The 25,661-nt window shown below is 45.3% G+C and overlaps 1 protein-coding gene and 1 non-coding gene across 5 annotated transcripts in view; one reads left to right on the forward strand and one right to left on the reverse strand.

The window, feature by feature from the left end:
* Positions 1-25,661, forward strand: part of TGFB2 (transforming growth factor beta 2) — an 84,103-nt gene that overhangs the window by 8,419 nt on the left and 50,023 nt on the right. For 2 of the 4 annotated variants that reach the window (XM_059055992.2, XM_059056012.2), the window contains exon 2: positions 7,549-7,632. The exons of the other annotated variants lie outside the window; for them this stretch is intronic. In XM_059055992.2, the coding sequence (XP_058911975.1) occupies positions 7,549-7,632 (84 nt within the window). The remainder of the gene's footprint in view (positions 1-7,548; positions 7,633-25,661) is intronic. 4 annotated transcript variants of the gene reach the window in all.
* LOC131746729 (U6 spliceosomal RNA) lies at positions 23,651-23,759 on the reverse strand. The gene has a single exon (XR_009332631.1). It is a non-coding gene; the product is annotated as a U6 spliceosomal RNA (small nuclear RNA).

Genomic DNA, 25,661 nt, shown 5'->3' on the forward strand with positions numbered 1-25,661 from the left:
CTGGCAGGAATTACATTCATAGAAGCTCTGCATTCTTTCCCTCCAGAAGGAAATATACTTCTGAAGCCTTTCCTACCACCCCGGGTCTCTCTTCTTGCCTCTAACACATTCTTCCACTTTTACCTCTGCACTTGGCTGATACAAAAATAGTGATTTCTCAAGTCTCCTGGTCTTGATCTTGAACTGCAACCGTTTTCTTCACAAAATTTTTATCAATTTGATTGATAGGTGATTCGTCTTGTCTCTCGCAGAAAATTAATTTATTGAGGAAGGCAGGATGGTGTTGTACAGTGAGCACAGACTTGAGAGCCAGACAGCGCCAAGAAGTAAAAGAAAGAGAATAAATAAAAGGGAATTGTACCAGAGGAATCTCAGAGGCTGAAAGGGAAGGGGAAGCATCAAAGACAAGAAGTCCTACTCCAGGCCAATGGCAGTTGTTAAAATGTGGTCTTGTTTGGGTTAGCAACTTGGCTGTCTCCGTGCAAGTTATTAAATCTGCCTCGTTAAAAAAAAAAAAAAAAAAAAAAAAAAATCTGCCTCGTTGACATTTAAGTTGCTTCCTGCTGAATTCAGATCTTACTCTGCCATCACTGGCTTGGTGACCAGGTCCAAGCCCCTGCACTTAAGCTGATCTCAGTTTGTTCACTTGTCACGATGAAGAAGACGATATCTGCTCCCTAGGCTTGTAGACGATGGATGATGACGTGCAAAGAAAGGCCAAGTGCAGCTGCTTCTGGCACTTCATAGACTTGCTTTACCCGGCAGCTATCATTCACTGAATCTCAAACGCTATCGATTTTACAGTGCACCATTTTTTTATCTGCCACTTAAAAAGAAATATCATTGCCAATTAATTGTAACGTGCCATTGATTCTAAGAGGGCGTCAGGATTTTAGGGGTATGAAAATATGTAAAATCAGTGAAGTCACATAAATATTTGTGGGTTGGGAGAATAGCGGTCCATGTGCATGTAGCAGAGTGCTATGTCCGAGAAGCACATTGCAAATAAAATTAAGTGGGAGCGGGATTCCCTGGTGGCGCAGTGGTTGAGAGTCCGCCTGCGGATGCGGGGGACGCGGGTTCGTGCCCCGGTCCGGGAAGATCCCACGTGCCGCGGAGCGGCTGGGCCCGTGAGCCGTGGCCGCTGAGCCTGCGCGTCCGGAGCCTGTGCTCCGCAACGGGAGAGGCCACAGCAGTGAGAGGCCCGCGTACCGCAAAAAAAAAAAAAAAAAAAAAAAAAAAAATTAAGTGGGAGCATGATATCTGCCCTAAGAAAACGTTTCCATTTAGTGAACTTTAAGAGCCTCTGACTGGTCATCGCACCTCTGGCACCCGAAGCAGGAGGTCCGCATCATGGATTCCTCCCAGCTGGAGTGTCTTGCTGTGCATACTCAGTGCATTAATATCCAGTTTTGATTTTTTTTTTTTGGACATCTCAAGTTGTTACCAGTTGTTAAAAAGGGCCTTTACATTTCTAGGGAAAAAATAAAGTTATTTTAACGGATCTCTCTGAGTACACGTGTGAGTCACGTAGCACTCACCTCTTTATCTTTCTGGGCCTTAAAGGCTGAAATCCAACAAAGGATGGGGGGAGGGTATTGCTCAGAAAAAACTAACGTGCAGAAGGGCCTTGTGGGCAACGTGCCTCTGGGCTGGCGCGGCCCCTCCTCCCGGGCCCCCTGTCTCACCCGCTCCCCTGGGGAGAGGCTCTGTTGAGAAGGAAGCCAGGACGTTCGGACCTCCCTGCATCTCCATGACCAGACACCAGCCACAGCAGTTTCTTCGCTGTCAGGCGACTCATTTAAAAACAGACTTTAGCAGCAAAATGCCATTAGGGGGTGGAAGTCTCCCAGAGGTGGATGGACGGGAGGAAGGGGAGAGGGTAGTGGACGATACACCACAAAGGGTTTGAGGAGGAAGTGAAAACTTAAGAGGTGATGTCAGAGAGGAGAGGCCGTACTAGGCCCAGGGTAGCTGTTAACAGAGCAAAATGCTCTCTGCGTGGGGTAGCATCCTGGCTTTCCTGGGGCGACCGAGTAAAACCACTTCGTTGGTATGAGAAGACGTTGCCATCCAAGAGGAATCGAGTTTACTGGATTTAGCATCTGTTAGAAGGAGGGAAAGCCTGCTGGTGCCCAGAAAGCTCTTCTGTGTGGACCAGCCCCCATCCCTTCATTCTCAAAACTGAGCCCTTGGATTTGGTTCTGCCTGATAAGTCAAAAATGTGGGGCTTAGATGTTCCTTTAATCACAACAACTTGAGGAACTTAAAGCAAATGGAAAATGCTTTCTGGATGTTACAAAGCCCAGACCTTCTGAAAATAGTTCAAATGCATTTCCAACCTCCCCAGGCAGCTGTTTGCTCTCACACTGGCATGTTGCACACATCTCTGTCCACAGAGAGACTGTCACTCTCCCTTCGGGCCTTCCTCGCTGCCTCCATGTCAGGAATTAGGAAGCAGGAAGTTCCTGAGGGAGAGACGTGGTGTTTCTGAAAGGAGAGTCAGGGGGCGGCTGTTGGAGAGTCAGGCTGCTTTTTTGGAGATGTTTGTTTCAGGAAGTGCTGTAGCATCTTTCGGGTCTCAAGGAAGAAAAAGAAAAATGTTGTGACTTTGACCTTGGCGCTCCGTTCGTTTGGCTTTTGCCATCTAACCCACACCACACTGACAAATACCACATCTGTCTTGACAAGCTAGTTCACAAATAACTGCTCATTCATAACTTCAGGCTGTTGTAAGAATCCTTATTTGTTACTTCAGCTTGTGAACGAGAATGCACAGTTCGGTTTTGAGAAAGACATCGAAACGATCAGAAGAAGTCCACCGGTCTTTGCAGATCTCACGGGAAGCACTATCTAAAAGAGAAGACCATATTTTTTCATGCATTTTAAGAGCGCTAAAATATATTATTGCCCATAAATGGGAATTTTCTGGGAAATTTAATTTTTAAGTTTTGGAGTCATTTCAGTCTTGGGAATTCAACACTTCTTAGACCAAGTTCATCAGGGATTATCCTCTCTAGACCACATGTAGCGGTCACTTTGTCATTCCTTCCACTGGGGGGTTTTATTCTTCTAGGGTCATTTATTTCCCTATCCATTGACTTAATCTCATTTTCACTCAGCTTTGACAACTTAATGACCATGCCACAGAAGTTGTTTCTTCTTGCTTTATAATAAACTCAGAACGCAGTTGCTGGCTGAGAAAGGCCAAAATGGGGGCTGGAGGCAGGGGGGAAGGTGGGTGACTTATTCTGATTCGGCTTTAGAAGGAGAAAAAAAAAAAAAGGAAAATCACAGACTGAGGACATTTCTTTGTAGAAGATGGATGATTTGGTAAAGGAACCACCCACTTGGAGGTCTGTCAGGGTTTTTGGCTGGGGAAGTGTTTCTACATCCAAGTTCACACCTTATTAGCATCTGGGGCTCTGGAAGTTAGGAAGAGAGAAACAGAGGTAGGAGCTTTTACCCCGAAGTAGCCGGGCAGAACCAAAGGAGGATTATGGCTGTCACCTCAGGTTCTAAGGCAGCAGTTCTCACCCTGAGATACGCCTCTTACACAGTCATTTTGATCTGAATAGCAACTTAGCCATTCATGTGTAGCTCCCCGGAGTATCAAACCTTAGGTCGTGAAGTGTGTTAGTGGAGTTCACTGCACACCTGTGACCCAGCCCACTCCTGAGCGAAGGCTGTTTCACCTACTCACCTTTTGCTTTTCTCCTCCATGGAGTTAGGTGGCAGGTGCTGGTTTGTCTTGTGGATAGAAATATTTCAGAAGAATTCCACTGTCAGAAAACACCACCATCAGTAATGGAACTATGTGTACAAGGTCATGTCTAATTTCATTTATTCTTCGGCAATTGTATCAGGATTCTAGAAAGAGGGTCTTGAGCCAAGCTGACCCCGAATCATTAGACACCGAGGATCAACGGTTTGCCCTTTCTCAGTAACATTTGCTGGGAATTCTCTAAGTGGAGTAGAAACTCACTGTCGTCCAGTGCTGGGAGGAAATGACAGTACCCACTTCCGGAACTGCTGTTATCAGAGAGATGCTTGCTTGGAGGATGTTTGGGTTGAGGGCTGGGGACGGGTTGAGGGTCAGGACTAATTTGATGTGGAGTTTACCGCAGCATTTTTAATGACATTTAATTCTGCTTAAGCTATCAGTGCGTTAAGAATGGCATTCTCTCTGACTGAGAGACGCTTTCACGCTCCATAAAACCGTTACTCAGAACAGACAGCACTTAGGAGGGAACGGTTTCTCTGTGATTCACCTGGTTGGGTTGTTTTGAGGTCAGATGAGCTTTTTGTAAAAGGCCTTTCTAACCTCTAAGTCACAAAGGCCTATACCAGTGCTTCTTGAATTTTACCAAGCAAAAGAATCACCTGCAGTGCTATGTGCGGATTCCCAAACCTTCGCCCGCCACCCTCCATCCAGATTCTTATCCAGTAGTTTTTGTTTGTTTGTTTTGTGTTTCTTGGCCGCTGGCGCTGCTTGCGGGATCTTAGTTCCCCGACCCGGGGGATTGAACCCCGGCCCTCGGCGGTGAGAGCGCGGAGTCCTAACCACTGGACCGCCAGGGAGTTCCCAAGATTAGTATCCTGTAGTTTTTTTTTTTTTTTTTTTTTTTTTTTTTTTTTTTTGCGGTACGCGGGCCTCTCACTGTTGTGGCCTCTCCCGTTGCGGAGCACAGGCTCCGGACGCGCAGGCTCAGCGGCCATGGCTCACGGGCCCAGCCGCTCCGCGGCATGTGGGATCCTCCCGGACCAGGGCACGAACCCGTGTCCCCTGCGTCGGCAGGCGGACTCTCAACCACTGCGCCACCAGGGGAGCCCAGTATCCTGTAGTTTTAAGGTGAGCTCCAGATAACTGCCTCTGGACGAGAAGGCCAGGTGATTCCCAAGCAGGTAGTTCAGAAACTCCCTCCAGAAACACTGTGTATCGGGGTTTTGTTGCTTTGTTTCTTAGCTGTGTCATCACAGGCAGGAATGAGTCCCAGCACTTTTATAGTTAGCGCCATTGTTTCTTAGTTATTTTGTAAATGACCCATGCAAAATTTTAACTCCAGGACTGGTTTTCTCTTATGACTTAGGTGAGCCATACGAGTACCCCATTATTCATGACTGAGTGCCCAGGTAATTCTAAAAATTTTTCTTCTCTAGGACTATTCATGTCTCAGATTTTTCATAGGGTTTCATCTTTTAAAAAGCATTTCACATGGACGCCAAACCTTACTGATCTGAAAAAGTTTATGCATACCACAGTGCCACTTCAAACACATAGATGTTGAAAGTTGATTTTTACGAAAACGAACAGTTACTTTCTTTGGCCTCAATCCTCCCTATTCGCATCATTTATCTCTCCGTCGAGTTCATGGGCTTAACTTCAGAGGCACTGGATCAGCCCCAGAGCAGCCTGTTCTTTGGCCCTGCTTAAAAACAAACAAGCCAACAAAACAAACAAACAGAAAAAGGAAGGGGAGGAACGAAAGCATTTTAATACTGTAGCTTGATGGCGGGGAGAGAGTAAACCAAAGGTGCATAGCTGAGGACTGCAAGTTGGAAACGACAAATGAGGACAGTTAGCTTGCCTTGTTTCCCCACAGACTTCGTTTGACCCCGGTGACCTGGGGCGATTGCAGGGATCCGGATTCCGGTAATAGAAGCATCCCTCTTTGGCACCACAACACCCACTGGCCTGAAGAAGGTGCTGTTTCCCAGGAAAAGGAGTGAAATCCCCCCCAAGAAATGCACAGGTCCCTAGTCAGAAGAGAAAGCATTGCTAACCAAGCGATGCTTTGCGTACCCTGCCTGTCTCTGGTTCCCTTCCCTGAGGTTTTTATTGAGGATAACTTTCAGCATCTCTTTTTAGAGGTCAGATCTGAAAGAGATAGACGTGCCTTGCTGATCTTGTGACAAACAGTTCATACCCAGTCTGTGGCTTCCTGGCTTTGCTGACGGGCGATGTGAGGGAACTTTCTCTCTGTGAGGCTGTGGAGAGGGCTCTAAAACTAAACAACATGGTTGCTTATTGGTGAGAACATGTGTCAGCAGATGTCAGCTGGTAACAGCATATGGTGGCAACGTGATAGCAGCGTGTTACCAAGACCTGGGGGTTGGGCCTTCCTCTTCCAGGCCATTCGGGCCATGCAGATGCAGCATCTCAATGAAAGAGGGTTTTCACTGGAAGGTGCGATCCACACAAGTGTGAATATAGGTCCCCGGGATCTTGTTAGTGGGCTGAATGTTGGAGATGGTTAAGTTACAGGGCATGGAAAAAGTCTTCCTCGTCTGTTTTAAAATTGAGAGATAAAAGTACAAATCTGGCAAAAAAAAAAAAAGGGGGTGGGGTGGGGTGGGGTGCATATGGGGTGGGAGGGAATCCACAAGGCCTTTGTCTTTTGTCCAAAGAACTTTTCAAGTCAGGTATAAATAGTGGCCATGCTACTTCTAGAAGACATGCCCTAGGTGAATGGAAGGTGCATGGATTTTAAATTGGTGTAAGGAGCTGGGAAAGAGGTATATTCATGCAGACCTAGAAGGCCGTCAGGGGTTTATCTATCAAATAAGTTAGATAACTAATATTATTACATCCCTTGAGCACCTTTTATTTCTCAGTTTCTTTTAAATATCTCATTTCAGTCTTTCAAAAACCCTCAGGGGTAGCATGATGTCAGTTTCATTTTATAGCAGCAGAGGCTTGGGCGCCTCAAGGCACTTGTCCAGAGACTCCCAGGAAACTAATGACAGAGCAGGGTGTCCATCTACATCTTCTCATGCAAAAATCTGATATTTATTATTGACTCTATCACAGATAGGCTAGCCTTTGAACACTCAGCAATGTTTTTAGCTGGGGGTATTTTTCGGTGGAGGTATTTTCGTTTATAAGAATACGGTGGGCAATGTACAAGATCTAGTTGCTACCTTTACTTTAAAAAAGGCAAAGTTCAGAATTTCAGGATGTCAGAACTATCACGGAAGATATTTTAATGCATTCCAAGGAGCCCCAGATTTTTAAACTGCACCTAAGCAGCCCCAAAGCAATATACACTTGAAGTTTTGATCACTGGAGAAGGAGTTTTCACGTGCGGGTTAGAAATGACGACAGGGGGTCTTAAGAAAACTGAAATCGAGGCCAGCCAAATGAAAATCAGAGTTTTACTCTTAATAGGGAGTCTGTCTTTTGTCAAAGAGGTATATTCTTAGGCCTTTCTTATTCATCTTTAATGTAAGTCAAGGTATTTACCTTACCATTTCCGTATATAAATTGTCCATCGCTATTTTAACACTAGAATGTTTTAAAGGGAACGCTGAATTCAGGAGCCTGACTGCTGGTTAAGGGGTGCCGAAAGATCTGGGGCGAGAATCCACGGTCCCCCAAAGATCCCTCCTGCCTAGTCCCCTGGCCCTGAGTAGGGGGACCTTCCATTTCTGGGGGAGTGATAAGTACGTTCATTGAGTCCCTCTTCTGTGTTGAATCTTTGTATAGCTCTGTACAAGGCTTCTGCTCAGTAAAATAGCTAATGACTGTACTTTTTAAAACTCCTATAGCTGTCTGCCCAGTTGTTACAACACCCTCTGGCTCAGTGGGCAGCTTCTGCTCCAGACAGTCCCAGGTGCTTTGTGGGTACCTTGGTGAGTACACTCGTCTGCTTTATATACCTCGTTTGGCGTAGTGATAGCCGGCCCGTCTTTAGCGTTTGTCTCCTGGGGGGAACGTGTCAGAGGCAAAGTAGAATTCTGAAGTGCGGCCTTGTAGCTGGATAGTCACACGGTGCCTCTAGTTTTGTAGTCAGAGTTTCTACGAGACAGACTCATGAATGCTTTGAAGTGATATGATCACCTGATTGCAATACGGGGAAGGATGGATTGTGGGTCTGCGAGATGTGTGTGATCCAGGGGTTAATGAGTGATTTGACCGATTGATCTCCTGACACCCTGGGAGGATACTGTCTAGAGGGTTGAATGGTATGGCCAGAATGTCAAGGGTCCTTTTTTTGGTATCTTATTTGAATCTATGTTCTTGTTTCTGGCACATAGCGATGGCTCAATTAACGTTTCTGGTACTGAACTGAAAGGGAAGAAGGAGATTTTCTCTCCTTTGAAGTTCTAGAGGGAGGCCTGTGGGAAACATATGCTGATCATTGTGACCTCTATGTTGCCATCCGTGGGTTGCATGAGAGAATGCGTGGTCATGGTCAAGGCTGCAGCTGACTGAACCTGGGAGCTTGCCACTTCACCCTGACCCTCAGAACAAGTGCAGACTCCTCGGAGCTAGGGCCACGTGTTAGGTTGGGGGCCACCGAAGCCGGAGGTCTCCCCCCTTTCTGATTTGGAAAAATTAATAAATTTAGCCAGCTTTGATTGAGTGCCATCTTGTATGCTGGGCCATGAGACCACAGCAAAGAACAGGTCTTAGATGATCCTGACATTCAAGAACTCTGGCCCAGGTTGCACCCTGATCCATTCAGGAAGGGAGGAAATGGACTCGCCACCCTGGCATTGGTTCCCGCTGCACTTTTGAGGCCCTGAGGAAGCATGGATTATGTTGATTCTAAATGCAGGTGGAGGTCCCAAATGAGAACAAGAGAAATGTTTTTATTACCCCAGTAGATGTCTGACTCACTGGGTTTTCCTACCATGAACTTTACCATGCCTAACCTTGCTTCTTAGGAATCAAGGAATCAAGAAATGAAATAGTTTATTTACAGTGGCCTAAGCTGGGCTTTCCTAAAAAAAAAAAAAAAAGAAAAACAAAAACTGATTCTATTGAGAATATACATTTATTTTAGTACAGAAGGCCTCAGAGCGGCTAGAAGCTGCCATGTGAATAAAAAGAGTGAATGGCTTGATCCATGCTTTTAAAGTTCCCTTTTTTGAGGCAGATTATATTTGGTTTTCCATCTCTAAATGTGTATTTTATTTCACTGTCTAAACCAAGGAGTTAATTGTCTGAATTTTTTTTTTTTTTTTTTTTTTTTGGTCTCACCAGCTTTTTGGAAAAGACAAGGGAAAGTGATGAGAGAAGGAAAACATTTGTTGACTGCCCCCTACGTCCCTGGTATTTAAGGCACATCATCGTGTGTGGGCAGGTGGGGAGGGCCAGTGTTACATCCCCATTTTTCCCCACAGGAAACTGTGGCTTGGAGAGGTGAATACCTTGTCTCTGGTCATCGAGCTAGCCAAAGAGGCAGAGCCAAAATCTGAATTCAGGTCTGGCCCTGGTGCCCTCCACCACACGGACCCCAAACTGCTTTGATTCGATTTTTTTATTTTTTTGCCCTTCTTTTTGCTTTCCCTTTGGAATCCCATCCCATTCATTTGATAATTTCTCATACCTACCACTTTGGATTCATTTCCTTTTCATGTTTTCTTCCCATAGGAAACCAGTGGAGAGGCCTCCCCTAGTTCTTGGCCTCAGACACGCCTTCTCCCTCCGGGTTATTTTCGGTCATTTAATCGACCACAAGCTTCCCTCTTTCTTTGGTGAAAAAACACTGGAAACCCACCCTGCCGCTCCTGAGTCTGGGAAAATCAGGAGTGTGTCGGAGGGTGTGGCTGCGATGGGGGAGAGAGACGCACAGATTCCCTACGTGGGAGCCTCTCCCTCCCCACCCAGCTTCCCTCCTGGGAGGAAACCCTGCGGACCCTTCCAGACCTTTCATTCAAGACTGCTGAGCAGTGGCGCTCCGCAATTTTTTTTTTTTTTTTTTTTTTTTTTTTGTCTCTGTTCTTAGAAATAGTAATTGAGTAAAAATGTAAGTGAGCGGATGCCAAGGGGCAGGCGTCCAGGGTCAGGGTGAATTTCTCCATGCTGACTGTGATTCTGAACACTCGTTAAGTGGAGCCAGGCTCGTGCCAAGCGGCTCGAGGGCCATCCCTGTCACCTTGTGTGAACCGCCTCTCCATTCCAAGGAGATGTTGGAAGTGGCCGCAGGGAGAGTGGGGCCGGTGGCGCCTCTGGCTTTCCTCCCTCCGTCTCTAACCTGGGTGTAGTTGTCACTATGTGTCCTGACACCCATGCTTGGGCTGGCAGCGCTGATGCTTCATTAGCTTTACATCAAATCGCCTGGAGGAAGAAATGGTCCTTGCCCCTCACAGCCCCTGTGGCTGCTGCGTAATTTTTCTCCCTTTAAGTTCACTCTCCCCAAAAATGTAGGTTAGGATGAGGTGAGCCTGCCTGAAGGTTTGTCTCCTGAGATAGAAGAATCCGGAAGATAAGCAGCCGAGATGGTCTCTCTATGAATAAATGGGTTCGAAGTCACGAAGGGACATTCAGCTTCGTTCTTCAAGTATTTACCGAGCGCGATGCTTTTTGTTAGCTTGGTTCGGATTTAAAGATGGGCTTCTCAAAGTGTGGCCTGTATCTGTATGTCCCGAAGGGTCATCAGAAGCAGATTACCTGACCTATCTCAGGCCTGAGGAGTCTGTACCTTTAAGAGGCAGCACAGGTGGGTCTGGCCTCACTAAGGGGAGGATGCTCTCATTCTGCTGGTGTGTTTACTCGAAGTCCTTCAGCTTGAAGGATGCAGATCCAGTGGGGCCTCTGTTTGATCAGCTGGTCCTGCAAGTGTGAGACCCTGAATCCACAGCGTGGCTGAGTTTTCACCCTGTGCTCTCCATGTCCCCAAATGCATACGGTTATCAAGGTAGATCTGTGGTTAATTACACTTCTCACACACAAGCCCTGCTCACCATTCACCACAGAGGAGGCCCTGAATGTGCAGGCAAGCGATCACACGGCGGGTGGATGCCCAGTGGGGATGTTATGTACGGGAGTGAATGCCTCCATTCAAGCGTGGATTGGGAAGGGGAGTTTCGAAACTAATGTGTGATGTGTAAGTGATGCATAATTGATAATGTCTTAGTCAATGTATAATGTTTAATTCGCTGAGGTAGTGTTTGGTCAAAGCACTGCTGACCTCTTCGTGGCCTGAATCCTGTTCTGAGACATTCCATGGGGTAAGGATCTCGCCAACAATGGAATGTAAACTCTACTCTCTCAGCCAAACTCAGCCACAAGTAACTTCAGTTTTCTCTTTCCAAATAGTGTTTTTTTTTTTTTTTTAAACCAGAGGTATTCGAGCAGGTGAAAATCTGACCCAGATATTAAAAAGAAAAAGTTAATGATAAATTACTTGGTATTTTCTTTGTGCAACCCTAGACCTCCTGTTATTTTGATGTTGTTTTGGAACCATCCAGTATTTTGATTCCAGCCATACAGTGTGGACATTATGTAGTGTTTTTGACCATCAAACTAAAGAAGCAGCCAGTTCTTCTACGTGGTCTGTATCACTAAACCAAAAACAAAATTTTTTTTTTTTTTATAAACATGCCCAGAAAGTGTCCTTGTGCCCCAAATGATTTCTCTGTTATTTCTACCAGTTTGAGAACTAGGTTGTGTGCTAGTTGTGTGGTGAAGGATAAATGTAACAGTCAACTAACACCAGAGGAAGAGGCATTAACTACAGTGGTTACTTTGTAGCCACCCTGGGATTATACTGGTCAGGCTTAATAACCACTAGAAAACATGAAGTCTAAAATATTAATATTATAAGAACTCATCACTTTGCAGATTTAAACAATGGGATAAAAGCATTTTTCTATTGAAGTAGGAAGAGAATGACTGGTCCTACTCACTCTACTTCCCAGCAAGCCTTCCATTAAAAGGTCTCTACATGCACTACAAATATAGATCGAGTTTTAAGATAAACGTCAAAAGCATGCAGAGATCGTGGGAAGACAGAGGTAAAGACAAGACATTCTTATGATACTGTCTTTCACTCCACAGTGTTCATTGTCCGCTATGTAATAGGCCTCCATCTAGGCACTAGGGATGCCATCAGTGAATAAAACAGCAGAAAACGTTGCCCTCGGAGAGCTTCACACTTTGCAGAAAGAAGATAGACAATTAGTTCAAAAGACGAGATAAGAATGGTAGAATTTGATCAATATGATAGACTTTGATCAATACGATAGAGCAGCATTGGGGGAATGGGGAGGTGAGTTGAGATTTAAAGTAGGCTGGGCGTGGAAGGGCTCATTAAGAGGGTGACGTGGAAGCAGAGACTTGAAGGAGGGCATAGGACAGCCTGAGACAGTGTGGAGAAGAGCATTTCTGGCAGAGGAAGCAGTGGATACCGTTCCTTCCACACTCAAGGATGATCAAAAATATCCTAGGAGATGAGATGAGAGAGTTAATGATGGGTCAGGTAGGGCGTTGGAGGCCACTGTAAAGTCTGTGGCTTTTCCTCTGCATAAAATGGGGAGAAGGGTCGTTCTAGCCAAGGGGTTCCTGTGGCTAAATTGAGAATAGTGCACATGTGACCAAGGAGGAATACCCAGCCCAGTGAGTTGGACTTGGCAATGCATGGGAAAGGCACTTCACAGCTGCATTTCTAGGTGAAGCTGCACCACGAACTTCAACCAGACTTCCCTTGTGCTGAGTTCTTTCTTTAGCAGATAATTGGATAAGCAGGCTACAAGTGGGTTCTGTATGTAGAATATGGTTTTTGGTTGTTTTTTTAAAAATTATTATTGTTTTAAATGAATACTCCTGAGTTATTGGAACCCACCCCCTTCCTTTCGGGAAAGAAGCTATCTTTGCACCCTTCTGTGTATGGAAATAACCTCTTGGGTCTCCCATCTTGTGCTAACAAGTGTAGAATGGCCACTGTTGGAGGCTGTACTTGCTGTACTGCCTAGGCACGACCACCCTTGACTCAGTGACCAGGGACACAAGGCACCAAACTCATAGGTGACCACGCTTGGCCTCGGAGAATGACAAACTGTCTCTCCCTGTGCGAAGTGAAAAGTTGGGCTGGGAAGGGTCTTTGGACCTGTCCAGCTGTGCCTCGCGCCTTTGCCTAAACTTTGAAATGAGGTCATAAGCCAGGGGATTTGTAAGACTATGTCCCTTATCAGTCAAAAAGCATTTCTCTTGGATGAGACTTTGAATTCTAATTGTTAAGTCTTGAACAGCAAGACTTTACACTGGGATGTCGATTTGACTCCTTCGTTCATCTGTATAAGACATGTCTACCGAGTCTATAGTGCGTGCAGGTGCTGGGTGAAGTCGCCATTGGATGGAGGAATAGAGCATAGTCCCTGACTTCAGGAGAACTACAACTTCCTGAGGAGCTCAGGCAGACCAAACCAACCAAACCAAACCGAGAAGCTAGCACCTTGTGGCTGATTATTACTAAGCGTCTGAGAGGTCAGAAGAATTGCTGAACTTGCTTGAGAGAGGTCAAGGAAGGCTTCTTGGGGAAGGTGGTATTGGCTGCTTGAAAAGATGGCCTTTCGGATGATCATTTGGCCGTCATCCAGTAGCCCTAGGAAGCTGCTTCAGTTTTCTGAAAGGAGAAGATTTGCCATTTCATGTCGTTTTCTTCCTGTGTGAGCTCGCATGACTACCGTCTTGATGAATCATGAGACAGCAGAAGCACTTAGTGTAGTCTTTGAGAAATTGGATGTATTCCTACGGGAGACCCGCTCTGAAATACTGAGGCTGGAGAACAGGGCAAGATCATTATATCAAGTATTTGTTACTCAAAATGGTTACATTCAGGAGACATAATGGACCCATGGTGTATAAAATCCATTACACCATGATGTGCTGTTAGGTAATGGGACTCTGGACTGTAACATTATTTTATAAGCTGAAAGTCACTAGAGCTTTTCTTCTTCATCTCAAAGGCATATCACAACGGTTGATCCCTCACTCATGTACTGTGGATTTGTGGGTTGGCTGTAGCTCTGCTCCATGACATCTTCATTGCAGGACACAGGCTGAGGGGGCAGCATCGAACCCGGGCATGCTCACCTCCTGGCTGCACCTCAGGAGATTTGACAGTTATCCCCACCCCATGCCATTGGCCAAGCCTGATTTCAGTAGGACAACGAGAGGCACGAGAAAGGGTCCATGTGGCCATGGGCCCAGGCGAGAGGGACAGACGACATTTTGACCAAAATGGTACCACAGTGCAGGTGGAGGAGTTGGGCAAAGACAAAGATTTCACCCATGTTAAAAACTGTCTATGGCTTGGCCGGAGCCACACCATCGCGTTATCTGTTGAATTATGAGGAGCCTTATAATGGCTATTTACTGAATAATTAGTAGGTTGGCCTTGTAAGACAGACATCAGTGTCCTTCTCCTCCATTTTTATGTATGACTTGTTCCTCCAACCGAGACACGTTTATTTGGTGTCAGAGGCACAGTGGTAGTACTAGGTTTAGGAAGCAAGTCCTGATGTGTTATGTGAAATTTATGTATGTCAGGGAAGCTCAGGCTTACCTCCGAAGCATGTACTCAGATCCCTTAGCCTTAGGGTCTCAGGTTGCCGCTCTGGTCCTCACATGCCCAGCAATATCTGGTAAATGTTCTTCACAGTAAGGATCCAGGCTAAGTTTCCATGAGACTATAACTGTTTGCTAGAGGGACCATGACTTTCCTGTTTCTTATCTCTCTTGTGTGAGTTCCATGCCAATTGATTTAAACATCGTGTACCATGTGGTTCCCTAGAATTCTGTCTAACCTGAACCATAGTCTCCTGACAGTGACCTATCGGGTCGATGCCTTAGATTCAGGCTCCTTCTTGCTGTGTCCAGTGAGAAAACCGGAGAATGACCCCGCCTGGCTTGAGGCGTCTTCTGTACCACTCTCAGCCCAGGGGCAGCCATCCATCCCCTCCGAGAGCCCCCGAGCATGCTGGGTAACTCCGTGCTTTCAAGTTCATTGTCATCTCCGCAGCCTATTCTTAGTAGCAGCAGATGCTGAGCTTTTCCATCCTGCTCTTGGGGTCAGCGGTGGGAAAGAGCAGAAAAAAATGAAAGCATTGTTTTGCCCCTGGCTGGACATCTGTATTTCTGAATCGCCCTGTTGTGTGGATGATGCAACCACTGGAGCTGTTTTGCTGAATGTGAACTTTGTCCACCGGCTGGACTTTAAAATTGGTTTTGGATCCTTGTGAAATGCAAACGGTCAGACCACATTTTTCTAATCTTCGGTTGGATTGTATCTTTGCTCTGAAGCGGAGCTGATTCGTATGTGTTCGCCTTCACGGCAGGGGTTGCTTCTCTGTTTTCCTGGTCTGCGTTGCTTGTTTTCTCAAGGCTGCTACTTACCTCGTCCATTGTGTGTAGGCAGGAGAGCGGGAGGGCAGCTCCCTGCGGGAACTGCGGCCACTGTGGCTTCAGGGATGGTTTACTCAAGTGTTATTGCTAGGGAGACAGCAGACTGGCTTTCAGAAACTAAACAGGGGAAGCACGGAGACCAGCTCACCCACCGGTATGCTGGGACCATGGCAAAGACTTGAACTTGGGCTTCAGATATCAAAGCACTCAGATCCTTTATTGGAAGCGTTGACCTTCAGGGCTGTGGTCTCTACTTGGGTGTTCTAGTGCTGGGATTCTCAACCTCACTGTGCATGAGAATCACCTGCGAGATATTTAACATACATTCAGGCCGAGGTCCACCTCCAGAAATTCTGAGTCAGTTGGTCTGGGGTGGGATCTGGCATCTTTAGTTTTAAAAAGCTTCCCAGGGCATTCTAATGTGCAGCCAGGTTTGAGAACCTCTGTTTTGGGGGTTTACATACCTTTTACTACTATGATTTTCTGTCTAGCTATCCGTGTTCGAATATGAGCAAACTTCTGCATGAAGAAAAGGCATATACCTGCTTGGGGGTGTTGATAGATTAAAAGGGTGGATTCTGGCTTTAGTAATAATAAGATGAATAATAATGATACCGATAGCCATTAGTTATTGAACACTTAATGTTCAGCAACGCGCTAATCTTTCTCTATTAGCCCTATAAGATAAACACTACTGTTAGTCTCAGTTTTACAGATAAGGAAACCGAGACTTACAGACATCATGTAATTTCCCCATGGTCACACAGCTAATAAGTGGCAGAGCCAGAGCTTGAACTTGGTCTGTCTGGTTCCAAAGCTCCAACTAATCGCTCCCCTAAGATGATAAACTTAAGTATACACAAGAACATTTGGGGTGATGGGATGAGGTGTCAGAAAAGGAGAATTCACTGAATGAGAATAATATGTATCTGTATTTTAAAGAGATCATTCTTTTCTGAAAGAGGAAAAAAGATATGTTTGGATGCTTTCTTTTTTCCTTTTAAATCCAGTATTTTTCTCCTAAAAACCTATGGAAATTCAAAGCAGGCAGCAGAACCCAAGGGCTTGAAAACAGGTGTTGGCATTAGGCAGTGGCTTCTGAGTTTAGCTCATCTTTATTCTCTGGGTTCCCTGTTTGAAGAACGGAAATGGTTGCTTCTTATATGAATGTGTATGAAATATGGTGCATCCTTTTATGATTCTCTTGTCCACACTGAATAATCACTGGACCGTGCAGTGTAAAATCCTGGTGTTTTTCTTTTTTTTTTTTCCTCCCTAGATAGGAACAACTGTTTTATGGCTTTTTTTTTTTTTTTTTGGCTAGTAAATCTGAGTTCTTGCTCAGACTACTGCATTAATCCTTTAATCCCTATTAAAAGATCAGAATGGTTCCAGGCCAAGGCCCTAGAAATTCCATCTCCAGTTCCAGGCCTTCGTATGTATCCTCATACATATGAAGGAATGTTGCAGATCAAGGCAGCCAATAAATATTTGTTAAATGTGGGAGTGAGTGAATTTTGCAAATATGGACCATAAGAGAAATAGCACCTTGCATATTATTGCTAAGGACTTCTTGGGAAATGAGCGATGTCTTAGTCCACTGGTCTGCTCCCAGTTTCTCCACGGGGCCACTTGGTCTGTTAACCAACTCCTAATTCCTACCTGGGGAAAGTTTTTGTACTCTAGGCAAAGCAATATTAATAGGATTTAAAACATCGTATTATCACCAACCTCTGTTTATATCTCTCAGCCTGGATGAAGGGATACTGACTTCTTCTTTACTGTCAGTAGCATTTTTCATGTTATAAGTTAGGAAAAATTCAGAGTCCCCGGGGGCACAGAAAGAACACGAGTGAAGCTACTTGCCAGCCCATACGAAAGCCAAGCCTATATTTGATGCGTTCTTCTTGTGGGTGGTCCCACGGGGACACCTGGATCAACCCTTGCTCCCTCTGTGAGTTCGAACTGCTGTCCCTGGAGTTATAGTGGGGCAGTTGGGCCTGTGTTCTTGGGTCCTCAGCCAGACAGCACAAGTATTTTTAGGGTTCTTGTTTCAATCCAATTTCTGCTTGAAACTTTAACACATGCAGGCTGCACCAAAACAGCTTTTAAACTACTCTCTGGGTAGTGTAGGAGGGCTTGGATTAGTACTACAGCCTTTAAACATTTTTTTTTTTTTTTTTTTTTGCTAAATATCCAACAGGCTGAACAGAGGAAATTTAAGTCTAACCCTGGGGGGACCCCTGTTTAGTCATCTGTCTAGACAGACGAGTTCATATAATGGGCCTCTCTGTTTCTTTTGCTTTGTTATAACAGACGGTGGTCCCTTCCTTTCAACTTTGTGAGGATGTCAACCTTTGGTTTTTTGATCCCAGCCTACCACTGATAAGCCAAGAAAGTGACTCATACATGAGCCAAAGATGACTCTTGAGGGTGACACTTAGTCTGTGATATAATAGACAGAAAATACAGATTTTTGCATAAAGGAGAATCCTGGGTAAAATCCTGACTGTGAAATATTGGGCAAGTCAGTTGCCATCTCTGAACCTCATTTTTCTCTTCTCTAAAATGAGAACTGATTTTTAAAAATAATGCTTCTTAATGGTACTTTAAAAAAAAAAAGAAATTAACACATAAAAATGCCTTGCATGTGGTAGGGAATGAATATATTTTTTATTCACTCATTCATTCATTCACTTATTTCAAGGTGATCAGTGAAGACTTTTTCTTGCTTTTGTATTCTGAGAACTATAGGAAAACCAGAAATTCCGACCCATGTTTTTAATATCAAGTTATACGTTGAGAAAAGCAAGTGATATATTTTTTTAAAGCCTAAGAAAAAATTAAAAGTGGTACCAACTTCTTTCAGAGGAAAATAATACTGAAGATATCATTTAAACATTGGTAAAAGTAAATAAGGCAGAATGATATGCTTTGTCTTATCAGGAGGGCTCAAAACTTTCAGAACCTGCCTAAAAGAACTCTGTGTGTTAGTAACTATTTCTACAACTAAGTGGTACATCTTTCTCGCTTGTTGTTATTTCACTTTAATCCCTTCCTGGATTGTCCCCGAAAACAATGATGTGGAAAATACTGTTTTATTCAATTTAATTCAATAAATATTCACTGAGCATGTACTGCCTCAAGGGCTTGCTGCCTGAATCACAGGGGTGGATAAAAATGAGGAGAGTAGGGGTGGATGCCCCCAAAAGAGGCAGCACAGACAGCCCAGAGGAATGCACTGGGATCACATAACGTAGGTGTAAGTGGAGGCGCCCTATTTCTAGTTATGTAACATTGGATAGGTTACAGGCCCTCTTTAAGCCTCAGTTTCTTAGCTTCCACCAAAACGGGACAATCATGGCGGCTATGTGGCAGATGGCTTGCCCCTCAACACTTGTAGTGTTACTTTTGTCATTGTTCTTCCTCTTTTTATTGTTATTCTTCCATTACCCCTGCCCTCAAGTAGCTTATAGCCTATTTGTGAAGACAAATGGAAACACCCACTGCCCTACACAAAGCAGAACCATTAAAAAGTTGCTGAGGGCTTCCCTGGTGGCGCAGTGGTTGAGAATCCGCCTGCCGATGCAGGGGACGCCGGTTCGTGCCCTGGTCCGGGAGGATCCCACGTGCTGCGGAGCAACTAAGCCCGTGAGCCATGGCCGCTGAGCCTGTGCGTCCGGAGCCTGTGCTCTGCAACGGGAGAGGCCACAACAGTGAGAGGCCCGCATACCGCAAAAAAAAAAAAAAAAAAAAAAAAAAAGTTGCTGAATGGTATTTACAAACCAAGGCCAATGGTAACACGGAGACAAGGTGACTGGGTGACGAAACCAACTTTTTAAAACATCCGATCCATATCGTACATAGAATGATACGTGTACCTGAGCAGCGAAGAGCCAGAGCCTCAGTATGAAAAGGGAAATAGGAAAGTCAGCATCTCCTTCAGCTGTGAAAGGACAGAAGCAAGTGATGTCTGTGTTGATAGCAAAGCTCTCCACATTTCAGAGGACAGTTCTTGACGTTTTCAGACATTGAGCTTCCATTAGAACCCAGTGCTTTACGTGGCTTCGGAAATGGTATGTCTGAGTCACGTCTCTTTCAATACAACTGCAATCAATAAAAGAGCCCAGTAAAATGTGGTTAACCGCAAGGACATCCCTCCCGACCACCCCCACCCCCATCAGCACTGTGATTCATTCAGTCTACTGCTTCCTCCCCCGCCCCCCGCAGACTCTGTCTTGAGAGAGGCTTACGCTTCTTCAAGTACAAAGAACAGAAAGGCCCACTCTTGTGCCGGGGTCACCTGCCCCTCGTGTTGTCTGGCTTGCCCCCCTCCTGACCCCTGGGAAGCCCCGTCCTGTCCTGTGCCTTGGGTGACTGTGGCCAGAGAGGAACTCTGCCCAGGGTCATGGGTCCACGGAATAGATGTCTCCAGAGGATGTGGCCTGAGGTCCCAGAAGGCCTTACTGCGTAAAAAACCTTGTCCTTTCTCTTCCTGACGCCACTGGCTTCCACCTGTATCCTCTGTAAAGTGAGTTTTGAGGTCCGCACTGGCCATCAACCTCCTTCGTTTCAATTCCTTATGTATCTCGCAGTGTTTTTCCCTTCTTGCTCTTACGCACAAGGGACCTGAGGCAGCAGCAGGGGGTGTGAATGCACAGGGAGGGCAGAGGGGAGGGGAGGAAAGGAGGGTGGGAGCCAGACAGGTGTGCAAAGGACAGAGACAGCTGTCGCTTGCTTGCCGTTTGGACTTGGCCGTTACCTGCTGCAGCAGCGCGCTCCCGGGCCAGCGGAGCAAGAAGGGTGTCTGCCAGCAGACTCGAGCTGTCATCCCGCAAGTCCTTGACCTTCCATCGCCCACAGGGGAAATCGGGCCTCCCGATCACCTTTAACTGTCAAAGCAAACCAAGAGAATGTGCTCCGTTTTCTTTACTCTTAGGAAAACGGTGCCCCTTTCTTTGTTCCCGCTCAAAGACTGCTTTGATATTTTTTCTCCAAGTTGCCATTTGGGAGGAGGTTTTATTTAAAAGTTCTGAGGTTAGATGTTTGGAGGGTGGGATGAAGCCACTTGAAAACGGTGTCCTTTTTGTGTTCTTAACCAAGGGAAGTTCAGTCCTGACCTCCGAATCAGTGAAGGCCAAAGTTTAAGTCACTGGCTTGTGATATAATCTAATTTTACCACTTTCCACTACTTGCTTCTAGTTAATAGAAAGGTGGGCCTCAATATGTCTAACTGCGCTTATTTTACTTAATGGGGGAACCAGTTACCCTTTGCTGAGGATCTGTATCTAGTTTCTTTTTTTTTTTTTTTTTTTTTTGCGGTACGCGGGCCTCTCACTGTTGTGGCCTCTCCCGTTGCGGAGCACAGCAGGCTCCGGACGCGCAGGCTCAGTGGCCATGGCTCACGGGCTTAGTTGCTCCGCGGCATGTGGGATCTTCCCGGACCGGGGCACGAACCCGTGTCTCCTGCATCGGCAGGCGGACTCTCAACCACTGCGCCACCAGGGAAGCCCCTCTAGTTTCTTTTATTCACACTTGGTGTTTGGTCCATAGCAACAATGACAAGAATAAGATTTACAATAAAAATATTTATCACTTACACGGATGTGGTGCTTCTTCTCCCCCAGGTACCCTCCTAAGCATTTAGGGACATTGGCTCATTTGATCCCGGCAATAATGGATAGGCATTATTATTTTTTTTCCATTTCACGTAGGAGGAAACCAAGGCCCAGAGATAGATTAAACCACTCCCAAGATCAATAGCTGATAAGTGGAAGAGCCCAGGCGCCCCACCCCACCCCCTATTTACTACAGTCTTATTACCGCTCCCGGGAATTGAAGTTTGAGCTGATCACGTGACACAGAAGCAGCCACGTGGTGTAATGGTTAGGGGCATAAGTCCAGAATGAAAACTGCTTAGGCCTGTTTGTTTGGGGAAAGGCAGTGCACTCCGAAAGTAGAGTCCACCTGGCGTACAATATAGAAACCATTTATACATGACAAACTATGCAGTGCTCCTTCGGGTCTAAACTGAGAAGAGCAGTCAACATGCCAAGTTCTCTTCAGGTGACTTTCTTAAACTAACCCCTTTGATTAGCAAACAGTACAAATGTTTGTAGAGCTGGAGGATTTTTGATATCTTTATTTGAATGCCACAAAGCAGCCAAATGTAGCCTGGCCCGGTGCTGCAGCCTGTGCGTATCTGGGTGCCAAGAAGCAACTGTGCTCCGCCTGGGACACCGAGCATTGCAGACCTGTTACCTTGTAAGTGTAATATTTACCAGATTTTCGCTTGATCTGGAGACGAAGAGCGGAGCTGCCCTGAGCTGGGGAGCCTGCGGCTGATGGGAAGGGAGCTCCGTGTGCAGACGTATCCCTGAATGACCAGGGAGCTGGGAAGACGAACAGGGGTCTGCCAGAAACAAGCCCTTCTGCTGGCAACTGGGAATCGAGGAAAAAATAACAGAAGCTCCGACGTTGGGGTACCCATCGGACTCACAGTGCTGAGAGCTTTTGCTTTCACAGTCCTAGTTTATCCTCGCATCTCTAGGCGATAGATGCTGTCTTGTCCCCATTTTAGAGATGGGGCAAAGTGCGGTTTAGAGAATGAACTGGATTGCCACATAGCTAGCTCTGTTCCAAGGTCTATCTTTACTTTTACTTTAGTAAAGCTGGTTTAGATCAAAGGGTGACGGTGGCCAAGTGGGGCTGAATCGTTCCCTGTAGCCTCTCTTGATTCTCATTTCCGCTCACCCTCCCAACCTCCTTGCCAGGAAGGTGTCCCTCACGTTTTACAGATGAGGAAACTGAGGCCTAGAAAGGTTAAGAGATGTGCCCAGGGCCAGCTTTTACGTGGCAAAGCCAAAGCAGAATCTGGGTCTGCTGAGTCCCAAACCTTAAATCTCCTCATGTTACAGCGCCAAGATTACAAACAAAACCCCATCCTAAAACTCTGGGCAAGAACAGCTCTCTGTGGTCCTAAATTTCGAGAAGGGCCTGGAGGCCGAGTTCCAGACAGTCTGTACTGAACCCTGTATGTCAGTAAACAGAGCTAGTAAATGACATATTGTTACTGTGTGTGTGCGTGTGTGTCCATGCACACACAGCGGGGCAGTCGTAGGCTGGAGCAGGTGAGAATTATTTTCATGTCGAAGAGATCAGCGGTTGCCAGATCAGCACATGTGTAATGAACCATACTTTACTTTCATCATCACTTCATCCGACGAGTAAATGGTGACAATATCCCCAAGGTCAGGAAAAGGAGGTGGTGGAAACTGCTTCTAGTTCTTTCTGCCCTCCCCAGATGGCGGCTGCCACCGGGACCCTCGACACAGCTGTAATGTTATTTTTCTTTTTTTGGTGGAGCGTTCGTGTGAAAATGAAGCCAGAGCGTTGGAAGCAGCCCCTTGGCCGCGCCCGAAGTGCTCAGGGCTGTCTTCCAATGAGGCTGGAGGTAGAAACGGAAGAGGCAGCTCGCCCGGGGGCACCTTGCAAGAGCCCTTATTGGCTGCTGCCCCCTTTGCTTTGGGGGATGATGCTTTGCTTGAATCTCACCCCCAAAAGCAGTATTTTTAGCCAAAGGTGGAAAATTATAAAAGCAAAGGTGTGAAATGAAGCTCTCTGGTGAGTGTGGTCAGTGGAAGAACGGTCACCCCAGCGTATTGAAAGTTGCTCCAAGATCCGCGTCCAGACTCGGGGCGGGCCCTTGATTCGCCGAGGCGCCGCCTCTCGCGAAACCGATGAAGGGACTAGTTTTAAGCCCTTGGTTTCACTTCTACATTGAAGTAGGTAGGCAGGTTTTTTTCTCTGCGGAAGTCCAGAGTTTTTCTCCACTGGCTTCACAGTGCCACAGCGTCCTGTGTTGGACATTTGGTCACAGGAACTGAATCCAAAGGATGATTTTCCATCATTTCAATTTCTTGGGTTTTTTATTTGGGGGGGGGGGCGGTATAAATACAACAGACCTTGGTTATGCTATGTTATTTTCTTGAGTGGGTTTTGTTCCATGAGTGGATTGGGTCTGTACATTCCCTTTTCTGATTCGGTTTTGGTATCTCGGTTATACTGCCTGTGTAAGTGAGTTGAGGTATCTCCCCATTTCTTTCTCTGGGATAGTTTGCATAGATTGGAATGATATGTTTCCTAAAAGTCTAGTGAGATTCCTTTGTACAACTGCCTGGGACTAGTATTTCTTTGTAGGACCTTACATAATGATATTATTTTTTAAATATTTATATACATTTTCATCCTTCTAATTTCTTTCATTTTCCTCATTTTTTTTTTGTTTTTTTAATTGAAGTATAGTTGATTTACAGTGTTGTGTTAGTTTCTGGTGTACAGCAAAGTGATTCAGTTATACATATATATTCGTTTTCATATTCTTTTCCATTATGGTTTATTACAGGATATTGAATATAGTTCCCTGTGCTGTACAGTAGGACCTTGTTGTTTATCCATTTCATGTATAATAGTTTGCATCTACTAATCCCAAACTCCTAATCCAACCCTCTCGCACCCAAAAATACGGAACGCTTTGTGAATTTGTGTGTCATCCTTGCACAGGGACCATGCTAATCTTCTCTGTATCATATTCCAATTTTAGTATATGTTCTGCTGAGGCAAGCACTCCCCACTCTTAATGGATGTACTATTTACATACAGCAAAATGCACAGATCTTAAGTGTGCAACTTGATGAGTTTTGACAAAGATATACCTTCGACACAATCTTGAAGCAGAAGAGAGGGGAGTAACTTGCCTGCAGTGAAACAGCCAGTGTATCGGGAAAGGAGTCAGGGTTAGAAAAAGGAGGATGAAAGTTCCCAACTCCTGCTCCCAATATAATGCTACAATCATCTTCAAATACCATCTCTAGTTTCCTCAGGAGCACAGACAGGTCTTTAACGGGCTTTCCTTTCCAAGCTCTGGTGGTATATGGAGCTATGATGTGCTCTTTCTCTTTTGATCCCTCATCTCAGTTTTTGCAAATAAATATTTATGGGGGGCGAGGAGGTTGTCATATGACACAAGCCTACTGTAAATTGTTTTTAGAGTCTTCCTGGAAATAACTGGGTGGGTTTTTTTTAACATCTTTATTGGAGTATAATTGCTTTACAATGGTGTGTTAGTTTCTGCTTTACAACAAAGTGAATCAGCTATACATATACCTATGTTCCCATATCTCTTCCCTCTTGCGTCTCCCTCCCTCCCACCCTCCCTATCTCACCCCTCTAGGTGGTCACAAAGCACCCAGCTGATCGCCCTGTGCTATGCGGCTGCTTCCCACTAGCTATCTATTTTACGTTTGGTAGTGTATATATGTTCATGACACTCTCTCACTTTGTCACAGCTTACCCTTCCCCCTCCCCTAACTGGGTTTTTTAATCAAACACTACATGGTTAGGAAAAGTCTCAAGGAGAAATAAAATGCAAAAGGAAAGGCAATTCCCAATCAAGAGGAAAGAAAACGATGTGATAGAGCCTTAAACTTGGGGATTCTGCCCTGGGATATTACAGGAGAGCTGTGGAGCTGGATTTATGATCTAAACAGAGGGTTCAACGGGCAGCCTAGCAGCACAGGTGCACCCACATTTAGACAGGGTATCGAACTGCTGTTTTGTGGCTGTATAATCCTCCTAGGATTTGTAAGTGATCTTTTAGGAAAGTTGAAGCTGCAAGGCGGGAAAGCATGTGCCTTTTTAAAAAAGTGTATCATCTATTGTAAATATGAATCTACATTAAGAAAAACACAAGAATGTTTTGAAATGCAGTAACAAGATTGCTCTTTGGACCTTCAGAGGTCCCTTTTCTGTTTGATGGGAAAGCAGGTGACATGGGGGTGGGGAGGGAGTCACAGGCTTTCAGTGTCACACAGGCTCCTATTGGCTTTAGAGGAGGTAGGAATTCTTACTAAGAAGTGGCAGCCCCTGCATAAACCCTTTATCCCTTTAACCATGATGTCTGGGAGTTTTTTACCAAAGAATTTTAACACAGCTACCTGTCAGAGGATTTGCCATATTTAGTAACATGTCCTATGAGTCAGGTTTCAAGGTTTCAAGGAGTTAGAAATCGCAACAAGATTAACCACAAACCTCTGAAGAACTTTCCATGAAACACATTTTCAAGTAAGAAATGTTGCCTTTGGATTTCCCAACCTAAAAAGGTAGAGCGTAAACACACACTGACCAAAATGTACCACATTCTGGAGCCTCCCAAAAATTGTGAAATGACACAAGAATGCCTTTCCTCCACCCTTTCCTTCATTTTGGCCTCACAATTTGTCATGCATGGCGATTTTGTGGTGGGGTGACAGTTCTGTAGAGATGAGATATAGGGAAAGTTTATTTAAGGTTTATTTAAATAATATAAAGTAATTCACAGGGTTTTTTCCCCCCTCCTCCTCCAGAACATCTTGATTCATTTTTAAAAAATTAAAAATAAAAAGAAAAGGAATTACGTAGCATAAGTGTTTTGAATGCATTGGGTATGTGTCTTATTTTTAGTGACAGTGTATTGTCATTTATTATTTTA

This window comes from Kogia breviceps, chromosome 1 (genome assembly GCF_026419965.1).
Source record: "Kogia breviceps isolate mKogBre1 chromosome 1, mKogBre1 haplotype 1, whole genome shotgun sequence".
NCBI classification, from domain to species: domain Eukaryota; kingdom Metazoa; phylum Chordata; class Mammalia; order Artiodactyla; family Physeteridae; genus Kogia; species Kogia breviceps.